Source organism: Peromyscus eremicus, chromosome 1, assembly GCF_949786415.1.
Source record: "Peromyscus eremicus chromosome 1, PerEre_H2_v1, whole genome shotgun sequence".
Lineage (NCBI taxonomy): Eukaryota > Metazoa > Chordata > Mammalia > Rodentia > Cricetidae > Peromyscus > Peromyscus eremicus.
In genome coordinates, this window is record NC_081416.1 from 1,320,488 (window position 1) to 1,338,046 (window position 17,559).

At 39.3% G+C, this 17,559-nt stretch overlaps 1 protein-coding gene across 3 annotated transcripts in view; it reads left to right on the forward strand.

Moving 5' to 3' along the window:
* The first annotated feature begins 7,246 nt into the window (after positions 1–7,246).
* The window catches only part of Rab11fip2 (RAB11 family interacting protein 2), a 35,994-nt gene continuing 25,681 nt past the window's right edge, over positions 7,247–17,559 (forward strand). For 2 of the 3 annotated variants that reach the window (XR_009377813.1, XM_059255811.1), the window contains exons 1-3: positions 7,247–7,835; positions 12,917–13,359; positions 14,159–14,627. Coding sequence is in view for 2 of the 3 variants with exons in the window: in XM_059255811.1 (XP_059111794.1) it covers positions 7,483–7,835; positions 12,917–13,359; positions 14,159–14,627 (1,265 nt within the window). In the remaining variant the exon portion in view is untranslated. The remainder of the gene's footprint in view (positions 7,836–12,916; positions 13,360–14,158; positions 14,628–17,559) is intronic. The other variant, XM_059255806.1, reaches the window with a different exon arrangement.

A 17,559-nucleotide genomic window follows, 5' to 3' on the forward strand; every position in this document is an offset into this window, starting at 1 on the left:
CTGGTTTCCCTGGTGAGCTGTAGGTACAAGGACCTTCTGTTCCCAATACCCATCAGCCCCCTCTTCATCACTTCCACAGCTTTGGGGGAGATGAACTATTCAGAGGATCTCTAGTGATTTTTTGGTAGGAGGCTCAGCAGGAGGCCTCAGACCTCTGCTCAGAGGCCCCCTTGCCTTTAACCTTCAACTCCACCAATACTGTGGCTGCTGCAAGTAAACATGGTGCTTGGGATTGGAGAGCTCCCAGACTTGATTTGCTTTCAAAGTCCCTTCTGAGAAGCAAGCAAGATACAGTGAACTTCGTTTTGTTGCCTACATTCATCTGGCTCATCATCATTTGGCATATAGATATATTGATCTTCTTTATCAGTCTACTCTTTACCCTGCAGAGGAATCTTAGTCTAACCTGCCTCTTTTATTGATTGCATTCTCTGCCTCACCCCCAGACTGGATCTTACATGGAAGTCCAGGCTAACCTTGAACTCACTCACTATGTAACCCAAACTGAACTAAACTTGTGGCAGTCCTTTTGCCTTGGCTTTCACATTATTTATTGCATAAATTTTGGCCATTACCTCTTTTCTTACTGTCTACTTTGAAATAGGAAAGTGAGAACTGACTCTTTTGTCCACATTGGCTTTCCTTATCTGTGGCTCTAAGCATAGCTCACCTTGCACTTGCTTGAAACCAGAAGGTCACAAGACACTGCCAATTACTAGGAATGAGAAAGGCATAAACGGCATAAGCTGTTATCAAGTCATTATCAACCTTATAACTGCATGAGCTTGTTAAGGCATGTGTTTCCAAGAAGGCACTGGGTTTGCCCTCCCAGAATAAATTTAAATTTAGCCTTCATTTTGTAGTGTTTTCTTTGGTTTTGCAACAGACATCAGTTTCAGCCCATCACAAAGATTTATCTACATAGCTACCGAGTTTTGTTGTTTTTTTTTTCTGTAAGTGCCTTTCCTTATAAAATTGAGTGGGCTTTGAATGATTTCAAACTAGAATTTTCTTGCTTTTTAAATCTGTTCAACTCGTGTCATTTTAGGCAAACATTGACACTTGAGGAAAATGTGTGAATACTAATGCATACATATTTAATAGATACAAACCTGAAACCATGATAAAATTTCATAGTTAATAAATTCTTTCTGTTTATAAAAGACTTTCCCATCCGGCACTGTTCTCTGTTCTGCAACAAATGTTTAATGTTGATTGAGGTGGTGGATCTGCTTTGATCTCCTGAATGAAACCCAACATTTTTCCACAGAAGACAGTCAATTAGCATTTCATCTTTTTGTCATGGAGGCAGAAGGGGTTAGTGAAGGCCTGGATGTTTCTTGTTCCATGGATAATGTCCATTAATACCCTTCAGTCTCTCTGCCATTTATGGATGCCAAACATCACAGCACAGATTTCTGCTTTCTGGAGTATACCATGGGCTACAAATCAATCGCTTATCTTTGCTTGTCTCTGTGCTCTCACTAAAGCAGAGTTAGGCCCTGGCATCCTGTCAAGGACGTTCAGGTAATGTTTACAGTCAATTGAGGTATAAGAGTTGTTGAAAAGATATGGAGGACCTGCTTTCCAAGCATCCTATCTCATCTTGAACAACACTGAAGACAATCTTGTGTTTAATTTTGCCTATCTAGACGGTCTATAATCCTTCTGATTGCTACAAAAGGAATGTAGTTGAAGTTTATAATGGTAGGTGCTCTGAAAGTGCCCTGACCCAGCATGTGTAAAAAGATAAGCACATGCTGCTAAGCTAAAATATGTTTGTCGTCAATCACTCAAAAGGAGTAAGTCATTGTTCGGTTCAGTTGAAAATTGCTTCAGGAGTGATGGTTTGAAATCTGACCCTAGGACAAGAAAATCTTGAACTATCCCTCAAAATAGCATCTCCACCAGGCTTTATATAAAACCATAAAATATAAGAAATAAGACAAAATATAACGAGTACCTTTAAATATTCAGTAAATAGAAATGCAGAAAGGACCTGAAGGGTGGGAAATAAAGACAACATTTTTTTTGAGAGCAGCCTGCCAATTAAATGGTCTCCAAATTAACCCATATTCTAGAAATATTCCGCAGATCATAAAAAACTCCTGTTTAAGAAATTAGTTTTTAAAACAAAGAAGAACAATGGACCAGTCTTTCCAAATTTTATTTACTTTTTTGTGTGTGTATGGTGTGTGTGTGTGTGTGTGTGTGTGTGTGTGTGTGTACACTTATGTGGGGTACATGTGGAAGCCAGAAGACAACTTTATGGAGTTTGCTCTCTCCACCTTTAGTAGGTTCCAGGGATTGAACTCAGGTCATCAGCCTTACACAGCAACTACTTTACTCATGAGCCACCTTGCCAGCAAGGGTGATGAGTTAAAAGTCTGATATTAATATTTCAGTAATAATCAAGATTCCAAACATTGCTAAGAACAATAATTCTTACTCAGCAAGTAGGACTTTGAGAATTCTGCAGTTAGAAGGGCATATTGAGGCTCTGATGAATGGTAGTTTTCCAGGTCTACAGCTGGTGGCTTTGTAGAACCAGGAGTACAACTCAGGCCTTCTAATGTGTGCATCTAGGGGCTTTTCTCATTGTCACCCACAAGCTTCATTGTTGTTAGAAAAGAGATATTAGGGGCAAATGTGATATCACAAGGGAAAAGGTGTTTGTTAGTAAGTCAGACAATCTAATTCATTCCCTGGGACCCACATGGTGGAAGGAGAGAATCAACTCCTGCAAATTGTCCTCTGACCTACACATGTGTGTTGTGGCATGTTCCCCATAAAATAACTAGCTATCTAAATAACTAAATAAATATAATTTTTATTTATTATTATTATCATTATTATTATTATTGGTTTTTTGAGACAGGGTTTCTCTGTGTAGTTTTGGTGCCTGTCTTGGAATTCACTCTGTAGCCCAGGCTGGCCTTGAACTTACAGAGATCCACCTGCCTCTGTCTCTCGAGTGCTGGGATTAAAGGTGTGCACCACCACACCTGGCAAATATAATTTTTAAAAAGAGGTATTATTACAAAAAAAATCCCTCTCTCTGCACAGTCCATAAGGAGTCAAGTTGTACATCTACAAACCATTGTTTATGATAGCTGAAAAATTGGAAACAATTTAAATGTTCTTTGGAAGGACAAAAGATCAAATGGGTTTTTTTTTTATCTTGTCCAATACCATATAGCTGTTGATGTAAATACATTCCTAGTCTATGAATTCATATGCATCCATTTTTTTGAGGGAACAAAGGTTGTCCAACATAATATTTTGGGACCATAAACAAGAAATGGAAAATCTTCTACATGAAACGTCCTCATGTGCAAATGTGTACTTGGCTCCACAAATTCTTACCCTCCCCAGCATGTCTTTACAGTTCAAAGCTGCCGATAATAGAAGTTACATTGATGACTACAAGAAAAAGTTCAAGACTTTTCAAGACTACTTGCCCTATATGTAATTTCTTCCAAATCTTGAGCTGTTGGTGTCAATTTCATTATGCAGGGCCAATTAGCGAGAGTTACATTTGCTTCCTTTTTCTGATCATTAATTGATTTCATTTGGGAGAGAGAATACACAGGACATCTTGAATATATACAGACATACATATTTACATATATATGCTTTCTAAATTAGAGGATCCGTGATTAATAAGTTACATAAAAAGGAAATCTGTTTTAGTGTATTTTCTGCACCCAATTAGGTAATTAAAACGTAATTTGCTTCTTTGTCCTACAGTTGGACTAGTTGGAATTATGACTGTGCGGGGATGCCCTGGTGTTTGCTAGGACAGACTCTGATTTTACAGATGGCTCAAAGAAGGAAATTTCCTTCCTGAAAAGACACAGCCAGCAACAGGCAAATGTGGGATTCAGACCCAGGCTTCTGGCTCGCGCTTTGCACACTGCATAGAACATTGCTTCTCATGTATCACAGACTGAGACCTCACAACTCCACAGGACCAAGTGATGAAAATGAAACAGAACAACCTCCTAAACCCTCAATACTACTTCCTTGCTGTTAGACTTCAATTTGCTGAATAATTTCTTACTTAAAAATTGTGTATCGTGTGTGTGTGTGTGTGTGTGTGTGTGTGTGTGTGTGTGTGTGAAGTTTGAAGACTTTAATAATACCTTGGAAAAGCTTCTTGCTTCCCTTTGGCTTCTGCATCTCCATCTGGAAAACAATTAACACACCCGTTACATAATGCATGCTGAAGCATTAACACACTGGACCCAGTGAGCTATTTAAACACTGAGGGTTCATCATTGTACTACAGGAGATCAGCAAGATGTGAGTTTAGAGATGCTGATGTTCAGTGGGAAAATCTTCCATAATGCTTGGAATGAACTCCTTTGTGAAAATGTCCTGAAAGGCACAGTACCTGCTAACTATTTTCATCTGTGAAATCTTCTCCTGGTGGGGTGTGTGTGGTGGATAGTGGTGAACAGTATAAAAGTAGAATTCTCAACATATCCCTTCTATAAAATATGTCCTTTACCTGAAGCCCTTGTTTGTGGAGTTGTACTAAAGATTTTTGGACATGTCATTAGTAAGAATTAAAAAAAAAAAAAAAGAAAAAAGAAGTAGCTGTCTTCAATTTGGGGGTTGTCCTTATTCACTCATATGGTCTATCTTTAAAAATATCTATAAATACATACATCTTAAAAGTAGTAAAATAATTTTTAAAAGGTAGAAAGAAACCCGAACACGTTAGTAGATCACTTTGATCTCAGTTCTTATATAAATACTTTTATTTTTCCATATGAGCCAACCATATACTTGGCTCAGCTGATATATTTTTATATTCTGAATGTAGTGAGGCAATAAAAAAAGAATTACTCTAGGAAATTACTTCCTTTTTATAATGCAATTCTGGACTTTCTTTGTCTCTTATGGTTTGCGCGTTTGCTTCCCCAGTGAGCAAAAAGATGCTATTTTCTTATTCTGGCTTGAAACTATTATGTTATGATTTCTGATTTTGATAGATAGTATATTAAACAATTTTGGCTCTAGCTAGGTTTTGAGAAAACTCAACTTTAGGTGTGATGGAAGAGAGGATAATGATCTCAGTTGTCCAGCTCTTGCCTTTAGGGCAGTCTCTGTGTTGTGTTGAAGTCTGTTATTGTGTTGCTGTGAACTACTGCAGCCAACTTCTACCCCAGAGATGGCTGTATTTCAACCATGAGTGAAATGATACTTGTAAACAAGTTTATAATCATTAATAAAGCTTACCGAACATTTTAAGCTCTTTAAAAACACACATCCATTATTATAATTAATTGCCTATTGTTTAATTACAACCTATAATAGAAATGTGAATCCTTTAAAGTATAGTTTATAAGACTTCTAAACTTAAATTGGATTTCATGATGCTTAATTTTTTTTCTTTAAGTTTCAGGTGTCAAATTATTTCTCTCTAGAGATGCTGATGAAATTCCACCGCTGACTGCTCCAATGTACTCTTTTCAAATCCCTGAGAATATTTTTCTTTAAACTGCCCACTCTGGGATCCAGATGCTATGCATGCAGTGTGATGATTTTGTTCTGCTTTGCACACATGGCCTTTTCAAACACTGTCTCCCAGGGCTGAAAACTCTGCCTGTACAACAGAAGTTTTAAACCTTGCCCGAAAACAATAAACACAATACCTTATAGTTTGTGGCCATTTTAAGTTCGGAAAAGCACATTCCCATCTATCAAATTGTTTTATTCTCAAAATTAGTCCTGTAAGGGAAGAAAAGGCATTTAGTCAGTCTATAGACTGGCTAGCATGCCTACTTAATGCTTAGTTCCCTGAAGGCCTTTAGGGATATCCATCCTTTTGACATTGTTGCAAGATGCTGTTATCTGTCTACAAAGTTCTCCCTGGAGAACAGCACAATGAAGTTAAATAATCACATAACGTGTAGGTAAGTTTATAATGCGTTCGTTAGGTCTCATTCATAGCTGTTGTTGGCCGCAGGCTGGACATGCTGCCAGGTAGTCCAAAGAATTTAAGAATTTTCCTAGGAAGACATGGATGGAAAAGTCAACAGAGGTAGTATAAGTGTCTTCTGAGATTGAAAAAGAGCAGGGAAGGGAGACACAGAGCACATTTCACAGTGCTGGCGGGAAAGCGCCACTTATGATCCCACAATAGTCCTACCAATGAAGCAAGGGCTTGGTCTCCAGGAGCACTCAAGTGGGCTCAAAGAACGCTTTGGACACCATACTCACAACTTAGGTTGGAGACCTGGTAGAGACCCAAAACTGTGAAAAAGTGGGACTTAGGGAAAGAAAATGATTTGACTAAATCGTTCACAGAGAATGATGGCAGCAGTCACGGGGGCCAGGACCGATTCTATGATCTTTATTAAGCAATGCTAGCTTTGGAATCTATCTGCGTCCTTCGCTTTTGGTCAGTGCTCGGGAGGTCCCTCTGGTCAGTTGAAAGTTTCCTCTTCAAAATGGATGGAGAATGGTTGGATGAAGTGTGTATCTGTCACTGAAGAAGAGCTATGTGCTCCACCACCACTTAAGGCCACCAGGGCCTGGCCAAGCACAGAGAATACAGCTGGGATAGATTGCTGCCTTCCAAGATGGAAACGGGTTCTCTGCCAAGTGCAGGCGTTGTGCAGGGCCCAGTGCCGCCTCCCAGAATCCTCCTGTCGGCCTCGGCGGGCTCCCACGTCCCGCGCTCAGCAACTGCCAGGCCTGAACCACAGCGCCCACAGACCAGTGCGCGCGTCCCAGCCTCCGCGTCCCGCGCACGGCCCCGCGTCGTCACGGCAACTAGGGAGGCGCTAACCCCCAACCCCGCCCGGCCCCGCCCCTCGCGCAGCCTAGCTCAACATGGAGACCGCCAACCCGGAAGTGGCGCGGCCGCCGCGCGCCGGGCGCTAGGAGCCGCGAGTCCCCAGCCAGGCCTCGCCCCGGGCCGCCGCCGCCGCCGGGGCCCCGCGTCCCGCCGGCGCCGATCCAGGAGGGCGGCTTCCACCCGCCTCGCCCAGGCCTACGCCACTCTCGGGGGAGGAGCCGAGGCGAGGCTGCGCGGGCGGAGGGAGCCAGGCCCCGCGGGCCGCCGACGGTTCGTATCAGCCGGGTCGGAGGAGGAGCCGGGCCGCAGGGGCGCTGGCCCAGGGACGGTGCGACGCGAGGCGTCCGGTTGCGCGCGGAGGCCTGGACTGCGCGGCCAGGTGATGTGGACCCCTGTGCTTCTGCAGAAGAAAGGGACCCCCGCAGCGGCGGCGGCGGCCCCGGCCGTCCGTACCAGTTATTTTGACATTAGCCCTTAGGGACCTTGGGGCAGCCCCACTCCCCAGCTCGCTCAAGTGCCCTTAAGGATGCAGTCAGTGATCAGGGAATAGGGCTCTCCCTGCGGGAGGGGCACTGCCTGCGCTTCTGAACTCTGTGCAGAGGAAAAAAAAAAAAAAAAGAAAAGAAAAGAAACAACAAAACCCGAAAAACATAACAAAACAAAATCCCAGAATGATGTTGTCCGAGCAAGCCCAAAAGTGGTTTCCAACCCACGTGCAGGTCACAGTGCTCCAAGCTAAAGATCTGAAGCCAAAAGGCAAAAGTGGCACCAATGACACGTACACCATAATTCAGTTGGGCAAAGAAAAGTACTCTACATCTGTAGCAGAGAAAACACTGGAGCCGGTCTGGAAGGAGGAGGCCTCCTTTGAGCTGCCTGGGTTGCTCATGCAGGGCAATCCAGAGAAATACATTCTTTTTCTTATAGTGATGCACAGGTCCCTAGTGGGACTGGACAAGTTTTTAGGGCAGGTGGCAATCAATCTCAATGACATCTTTGAGGATAAACAAAGGAGGAAAACAGAGTAAGTTATATAATTTATTTTAAATGTTGGGCGCTTAAATGTATATGGATTTACTGTTCTTGAACATAATATGTCTGAGGCATTGGCATTTGGGATTGAAATAAGACCCAGTTTTAAGCACTTCTGTTTGCATATGATGTTGAAGAAAAATAGCCTTTGCTATGAAATGATTTTTTTTAAATGAGTTATTAGTGATCCGTGGTTTTTCTCATTTCTGTGAGGTAAACAGCTCTTAAGCAGTGGACTATATTGCAGCGGATTTTCAGATACTTTTTGTAAGAGGCCTAGGGCATGAACTAGAAAATTCAATCTATGCATGTAATGGTTTATGTTTGCTGAGCACTGTTAAAAGATAAATTACCAATAAGGGCTGTCAAAAAGTAAATTACTGATTTGAGAACTCTGTATTTCAGCATTGTAAACAGTTGGCCTTTATTTTTGCTCCACCAGTTTTCAGGGTCAGTACTTCTTGATAGAGTAGAAAGTTGTTAAAAGAAAAAAAAAGTTTTGGAAGTCTGCACAAACATCTCCAGTCTTGAACCCACTGACATTTTCCCTTTGAATTTGCAGTATAGTGGAGCTATTGTTTACTGAAGAATCAGTTCAGCAAAGCTGGTGTGTTTAGACCGAATTAACTACTGTAAGATTGGAGACAGTGATTAAAGTCTTGTGATGCAGTGATTTAATGACTTCTTCAATGAAAACATGGCTTTTGAAACAGAACGTTCAAGCCTGAGTTAGATATACTTAATTTAAGAAACCAAAATACAAATCAACACTAGGATGTTATGGCCTAAGTCTAAACAAGTAGCGTGCTTGGCAAGGTGGGTCTCCTGCTCCATCCTCTAACTTAATGTGCTTCTTTGGTCCGAAGGCTCATTGAGATGGCTGGAGTTTTATGAAAGGAGGGTAGATGGAATTCATCAGAGGACTTCACTTTTCCCATTTTCTTTTCTGGTCCGGATGCAGGTTTATCTACCCTTTAGAGCATTTTTTTTACAGTGATAATTTTAAGTTCATGTTAATTTCTTACATTTTAAAAATAATGATCATTTTTTTTCTTGTAAAACCTGCCAGCAGACTTCACTTAATAGGAATTGTTTTTGTTTTGTTTGAATCAAGTCTTTATCTAAGATTTAGTGTATGTAAGATAAAATACTAGACATACAAGAACAAAAGGTAAATATTCAATGAGGAGAGGAGAAAAAGTTTGAATATCATACTTAATGATTTTAAACTTCTTGATATTTAACAAGTAGCATTTACTTTCTTCTGAAGGGTTCTTCATGGGATTTGAAATGAAAAATGAATAATAACCAAATAATTTGTCCCAAATTGTCAGTTTGGGGTGATTTAGTATATAACCTGTAAAGTATTTTGACTGTGAGCTTTTAAGTATCTGCAGCTTCAGATTTCTTGCCATGCTTTAAACAGTACTTTTAATATTAATGATAATATACTACAGACCTCTCAAATTTAAATTCTCCAAATTTAAGTAGGCCCAAGTGTGTATACAAAGATCCTGAGAACGAAATAGCCTTTTAAAATTTCTTGTTTTATTTCCATCTTTGGCAGCTTCGCAGTTACAATAAACTAGACCATGAACAATCTCTAATATCGTAGTCTGTCTATAAAACCAAGGAGAGCTTTTGGAGGGGAGATGCTTTGAAATGCTCTCAACAGAGCTTGTGATGTTACTGCATACAAAGGGATTTTCATATGGTATTAAACCCTTAATATTTTGTGTGGGTGACTAAATGGGAACTGTGTATTTGATGAGGTATCTTTATTGGTAATATTTCTAGATTTTTAATATATTTAATAGCTTCCTTTTCCAGTCCAGCTGCACATGTGGCACAGTAAGAGACAGACTTGAGCCACCAGTGTATTAAAAGAAAGGTATTTAATATTCTGCACATTGCTGAACCTTGTCAGCGTATTCCCAAGTGCTTTTTGGAAAAGTGGAATGAGTGGTGAAGGCTGCCAGCTGATTGAGATGTCCCATGGAACTGCTGGGTATGACACTTTGTACTTTTTGACAGTGAAAAGGCAAGTGTTTACATCTTGTCTTCCAGTTGTGTCATGAGAGGCAAAAAGTATCGTGCTCAAAATTATTATTTTAACTTAATTTTATATATATATATATATATATATATATATATATATATATATATATATGTTAAGGAAGGGGAGTGGGGAGAAGGGCCTGAGCCAAATCCTTTGAGCAGACAGAGAACTTTCGAATTTGCCTTCTTTTAATAGGTGTCTGGCTTGGTTCTGGCATGAGATTTAAGGAAAAAACACAATGTTTAATAATAGAATGGGAAAATCATTGATGCTGTTATGAAATACCCATTGATTTTTTTTAATAACCCAAGTAGGTGATGTCCATTTTTTTTCTTAATGCTCTTAAAATCAATAATAATCAGAGTATTTAGAACTAGGTGTGATTTGCACATATGTAGATTTTAGGACGTGTGTGTGTGTGTGTGTGTGTGTGTGTGTGTGTGTGTGTATCTGCCTTGCACCTGCCTTCTGGCCTCTGGCCTCCTTATTGCCAGTCTTGTCCCATTTCTGACCACACAGCACCGATTGCTTGGGAATCATTCCCACATGTGTGGTAGTTTTGGACATGGACCTGTGCCCACTGAAAATTGAACAGAAGCCATATACCATTTCAACCCAGCACTCCAGAGGTGGAAAAGAATAGGCATTAATCCAGCAACTCCCAAGTTCTGTGTCTTCATTTGTCCCTTTGAAGCCTGGGAAAACAAACACTATTTCAGGATTCTTGAAGTTCTCATTAAGATCAGTTTCAAAACAGAGTAGCTAAAGTTACTTGTCAGGCATCTCTTTAAATCAGTGTGTTTATTAGAGTTCTTTGCAGGGGTTTGTTTTGTTTTTGTTGTTTTGTTTTTATAGGGGGAGAAAGGAAAAAAATCCATTGTATTTACATTTGTATTCAAATGCATTGTTATTTTATTTTTTAAAGCTTGCATAGGTGTTTAGAGTTTCCTACTAAAACAAAAATGGTACAAGACATGCATGTTTGGAGTTGAATCTTGTTGATTTTATGAAGATGGTTCTAGAAATAAAAAGTAGAGTGAATTTTTAGTGTAAAGCAAGCTGTCTTCAAGGAGCTAGACTCTTGGAGGAAAGACCCCCGCCCCCATGCTTTCTGGTTAAATACAGTGTTCTGTAACGTGTGGCAGCCATGTGGTTAACCTTATTAACACATGCGCTTCATCAAATAAGGACTAGCTTGTATTTTCTGCAGATGTTTTTCATCAGCTTTAGATGTTTTCCTTATTGGCTTCTATCTGACTTGGGGAATGGCTTGCCATTCTCCTTGCCTCAGTTTCTTTATCACCGGAGTAAATAAGAGTGTTAAAGTAGATAAATTCATTTGCTCTTATTTCAAAAACTCTGAATTTTGACCACCTTCCCCCTTCCATTTTGGTGAGCATTGATACTGTCCTCGACTTGGGTTTCATCAAGTTGTTATAAACTCCACATACATGTTTTTGTTGCTTGTTTTTTTTTGGGGGGGGGTGGGTGGGGGTAAACGGTCTTATAAAGAGCGTTCGCTCATTTTTCACATAGCCTGAGGTTTTAGAGTATTTCTCAGACATCACCCATCAGAAGCATTTCTCAGACCATTGAAAATGGCTCTCTTTTCCAAAACTCTAAGTTAATTCTGGGGTGTACAGCTTTTCCTCATTTGGAGGTGTTCTGAGAACTCATGTTTGTGTTGTTTGGTGTCCTCCATCCTACAGTTCATTGCTGCCATTTCTTATTCCCAGTCCTGTTTAGATGTTATCATTGTATAACTTTTTCAGGTTCTTGGAGTAATGCATTCTATTATAAACTGTTCTGTTGTAAGAAACTGCTCCTTTTGGCATGTTTGGCAGTATGGTATGTCTTAATTGATTGAATCATTCCAGTCCATTAAGGAAGCACGGCACCATCATGGAGCTGATACAGGTTGTATGTTGGGCTCTCTGTCCTGCCTGTGTGCCAGTCTTTGGCTTGATGTATACTAAATCCAGCCATCTTTTAGCTATCCTGTTGGCAAACAACAAGAAAAAAAAAGTAATATAAAATTAGGTCAGAGTTGCTTCATAATAAAATTCATTGCGTTTACTAGAGCTATATTTAAATAACAGCATGTCTTCAGAATGGGGCTCAGACTCTGTCGTTAAATGATGTGAAAACATTGGGGCATACTGCAGGTTGAGGCTGTTTACCCTGTAGAGTGACCACTAGTGACACTAACAACTGGAAAGATTCCTTGAGGATAAAAATACTGTAAACAAAATCAAAATAGGCCCTGCTTCTTATATAGTTCACTTCAAAATTGGCAGCATGAGGCAAGACGTTCCTGGAGGAGGGGGTCTGGCTGTTTGTAAAGTCCTTTTTACTTCACAGAGTCAATAGCTTCTGGCAAGAAATATTTGATCTTTTTATTCTTTGAAAACTTCACAAGATTTATTGTTTATCACTTCTCACATTTTATCCATTTTTCATATTTTATTTAGGAAAAGGCTTAGATTCATTTTATATGAATATTGGAGTTTTAATGATTAGCACACTATGTACTATCCCCATTGTTAAAAAATTTTTTTACTATAAATATATATATTGGGATAGGGGTTAAGTATTTTATTTAAATGTCATCATTATTTGTCATTTTATGGTACTCAGAAATAATTGAAAGTGATGCATTATAAGTTCCTGGCTCAGTGTCTTTGAATGTTAAACATATCCTTAGGCCATTAGTAACACTTGTCCCATATGGAAACATAATTAGCTGTTGTTGATAAGAATTTTTGATGATGATTTTTGAATTATGAGGGGAAAGTTTATCTAAAACCCTTTACATACTCCAAAGATTCCTTTCTTTGGTGTGTGTTACTCTACAGAATCTAGGACCAGTTTGTTTGCTTGATTTGTTTTCTTCTTAAACAATGAGTTAAACTAGAAATTTGTGGGTGGTCACTTTACTTAAAAAGCTGCCTGGATATAACAAAGCTTGCTGTTACCATTATATGTTACAACCAACTTTTTCTCTTCTCTTGAAGGTGGTTTAGATTAGAATCCAAACAAGGAAAGAGAATCAAAAACAGGGGTGAGATAAAGGTCAATATTCAGTTTATGAGAAACAATATGACAGCAAGTATGTTTGACTTGTCAATGAAGGATAAGACAAGATCGCCTTTTGCAAAATTAAAAGATAAGATGAAAGGGAGAAAAAATGACGGGACATTTTCTGATACATCTTCTGCAATCATTCCAAGCACGCACATGCCTGATGCCAATACTGAATTTTCAAGCAGTGAAATACAGATGAAATCCAAACCAAAAAAGCCTTTTCTTTTGGGTCCTCAGCGGCTCTCTTCTGCCCATTCAATGTCTGATTTAACTGGGTCCCACTTACCTTCTGAAAAACTGAAGTCCAGTGCTGTAGGTCCAACACATCTTCTCAGTCGCCAGATAGATTCCTTTGGAGTTGTTCCAGAAAGTGGTAAGTGGCACTCATTTCTTTTTGTCCTCCCCTGTATTTTATGTATTTGTGTTTATATTATAGGTGATAATGAAATGAATCCCAGTCTTCTCTCATGGCCTGGCTTTTTTCCCCCCTGTCATTTCTCCTTCTCAAAAGCTTGCAGCAGGGCTAGGATGTTAAAGTGCTTACCTTGAAAGCATGAGAACCTGAGTTCAGTCTCCAAAACCCACATTCAAAAAGCAAGGCAGGTGGTGGTGTGCGGCTTGTAATCTTGTGTCTAAGAGGTGGAGACAGGTGGATCCCTGGGGCTCTCAGGCCGGCCAACCTAGGCCACTTGACAAATTCCTTACCAGTGAGAGATCCCGTCTCAAAAAACAAGATGGGTATGAAGAATGGCAGTAAAGGTTGACTTATGGCCTCCACAAACACCCACATACACACCAAAAACCAAACCATACCAAACAATGGGCAGCATATATTCCCTCCCATCTAAGTGTTCCTAGAAAGTACGTCTATATCCAGAGGAAAGTAAATTTGATTCTAGTGATGGAAAAGTTTTGACAGCAGGTCCTTTGGGTTGACCTTATACTTTTCACGTGTGGTGGTTTCTAAGCCAGTAAGATATTAATTTTCTCACAATACACCATTATTAGCACATCTACTTCATAATATCCCTCACCCAATTTTAAGATTGTTTTGATTATTTTGAGGGTTAATATCTTTAGCTAATTGCTCTCATTCTGAAGCAGCAGAATGTGTCAGATAGTATAATAGCATATGTCATCCATCACCTACTAATGAAAAAAAATGTTTGTAGGAAGTCTCAAATCTCCACACAGAAGAACACTAAGCTTTGATACTTCTAAATTGAACCAACCTGGCAGCATTGTGGATGAAGGCGAACCCTCTTTTGGAAGACAGAGTGACCCATTTACAAATGTGACTGCTTCATTACCCCAAAAATTTGCAACACTGCCACGGAAGAAAAATCCATTTGAAGAAAGCAGTGAGTCATGGGACAGCAGCATGAATTTATTTTCAAAACCAATTGAAGTAAGGAAAGAAAATAAGAGAGAGAAAAGAGAGAAAGTGAGCCTCTTTGAAAGAGTGACCGGGAAGAAAGATAGCAGGCGATCTGAGAAGCTTAACAATGGGGGATCTGATAGCCCCTGTGACTTGAAATCACCTAGTGCGTTTAATGAAAATCGGCAGGACTGTTTTGATTATGAGTCAACCAATCCATTTACAGCAAAATTCAGGGCTTCAACTATAATGTCATCTTCAAGGTAAGCTCACCAAAGAGGAGTGTGTGCCGTTTGGGGAACCTTGTACTTGAAAGCAATAAATGTTCCTTTTAGATGCATGAATATTTTATATTCATTTTATTTTTTAACTTAATTTTTTTCTAACAATTCATCATAGACCTAAACATTGTTGCTTGCATGTGTCCTTGGAAATGGATGTTTTGCCTTGGAAGGACAAAGGCTTCTTCCTCTTATCCTAGTCTGCTCCTACCTATGGGAGCCTGGAAGCTACCATAGATAGTTCTTGGAGAAAACAGCAAGGCTTTTGATGAGACCCAGTGAGAGTGAATAAACCATGGGTATGAATTCAATCCAGAAATGTGTTTCTAGGTACTTCCCCAGGGATTAAATCATGGGCTGCTTGGAGAACGTTAGTGGGCCAATAGCAGTCAACATGCTGTTCTTTAGCAAACACTGGCTGGAGTATTAATATTGTCATAATAGATGTTAACTGTCCTTATGAAATGGCTGACCAGAAATAGCTTTTATTCATGAGTGTTTTCTGGAATCTGGTGACCCTTGTGGGTACTGTGAATACACTAACCAGAGCCTTGGGATGACAAGTAGCCATAGGTATAATCAGCTGATAAATATTAAAGTTTCAATGTCCTGGGTCCTTCCATATGTACTGCTGCTTACTCCACAGCATCTTAAAGTCAGGGGTTCTGCAGATATGAGTGATGGAGGGTCTGATTAAGGAACCTCAAGCAAAGAGGAAGATGGCCTTGAAACTTTTAAGTAATTGTGGAAGAACATAGTAGAGGCAGAGTGTTTGCTACATAATGGAAGCTTTTCCTCCAGTTGTAAAGTGTAATAAATATATAGGCCTGAGTGGGAATCCTTGCTTTGTAGTACTATGACGTCTGTAGATATCAGCATTTACATCTTTTGAGGCAAAGAGAACAATACATTGTAGGATTCAGTGAGGGTAAATGATGCATAAATTGCATAGTACAAAGCCAGGCACCAAATAGAGAACCAATAGATGGTCACTGCTTCAGCCTGAGCATCCTTAATTTGAAACTTGATCTACTGTTATGTAGAAATATGGCATCAGTATTAATGCTTTCATCATGGATGGAACTCTTTAAATTTCAGATTTGGAACATTTCAGATTTGGGCTTTTTGTATGTAAAGTCTATGTAGATTCTAAAATCTCCCTAAACCAAACTCTAAAGCATGTTGGGTCCCAGGAGTTTTCAGTAAGGGGTAGGTGACCTCTCTATCTCGTTTGATGTATTGTCTGTATTATTTTCTTTAAGATTAGTGCTTTTTGTTCTGTTCCACTGCAAACAGAAGATGGAGCATCATCAGCCAAGTTTGGAGAGAAGTGCTCATTTTTTTGTTAGTTTGTTTTATTTTATTATTAGATGGGGATTTGCTATGATTTTAGAAAAAATTTCATTCTTTATGTTTATAGACTATACTTCAGAGAAACAGTTTTTTTGTTTTGTGATATTAGTAGTCCATTGAAGAGTTCAGTGTGGATGAGCTGCTCTAACATGCTGATATTAGTGTAGTCTCCTTCATATTTCATCAAATCCTAAATATAGGTGTAAATAGGAGTATGCCCCACCCCCTTTCTGAACATTTTTAATTTTTGAAGGGATTGTTGAATACAATTGTTCAAGATAATTTAGAGATTGGCTAATCCAGGTAATTTTAGAGTCAGTGAAAAGCAAGAAAAGGGGAACTAGTTGGAAAATAATATTTTAAAATTATGCTATCATATGAAAAAATAAGTATCCTCAAGTCTTTCGTGCCTTGGGCTGCCGTGGACTTTAATAGGGAAGATGGTCTTCAGTAGATTTCAGCTTCCAATTGCTCTGCTTTAATATTAACAGTACTTTTATCAAAATTAGGGCTATATTATACATTCTGTGATTACAACTATATAAAGTAGATTTTTTCTTTAAATTTAAGTCATTTTTCTTTGTGTTTATGAGGCTATAGGTATGAGGACAAAATGTACATTCCTGGAAGTTTGTTTTTCTGTGTTACAAGCCGTCTTTCTGGTAAATTAAAACATTTGTAGTTCATGGGTGGCTCCAGTTAAAGTGCAAACAGCTGGATAGAAATGGACTGAATAAAAAGGCTGCAGTTCCGAGGTCCCAGCCAGCAGTTTTAGCATGGGTGGAATTTGAGAGAATATTGTCAGCATAGTGTCTAGAATTCCTCTCCTCCAGTATCATCCCTCAGCTGGATCAAGCAGCATCCAGACCAGGGCTTTTGAAGACAATATGTTAAGTAAAACTTACTTAGAGATCTCCTGGACTTTTGTGACCCATAATTTTGAGATTACTGAGCCAATTCAAAGCACAATTAATTGTCATAAAACTGGTGTGTGAACTGACATGCCTAGGATTGCAGGAGCATTGGAACTATATCAATGTCCTCTAAGTGATTAAGCATATGACTAGAACTAGAGAATTTTCTTTATGTCCCTCCGTCTCAGTAACTAAAAACATAATATTTAGAGTTAAAGTTTTTAGTTTTTGTGTATGTTACATCTGCCTGAGGAAAAACCACAAAATCCACTTCATTTTGTGTCTTGAAATTGTTCATATAGCCTTGTGGAAATCTGATGAGGAAATTAGTCAGGCTGCGTGCTGAGCTGATTCAGCATAGTGCAAGGTTCCTCCCTGATGTTCACTCTTTCAGTGTTCTTCCTAGTGACTTCTTCTGGTTCTTTGAAGCCTTAAGCACACTGCTAGAAGGAAATAGTGGCTTCCAGAGCTCAATGTTTTCTGATACAGTCTAACATTCTGAAGGAATAGCTTAGTCACTTTTCCTTCCACTGTCATGAGTAATTGAAGGGCAGGGCCTGCATTTCTTTCATCTTTTTTACCTTAATCTCCAGTCCACAGTAGAGATTTTGAACATAGAGCAAAACAGACACTAGAAATGTTCTTTT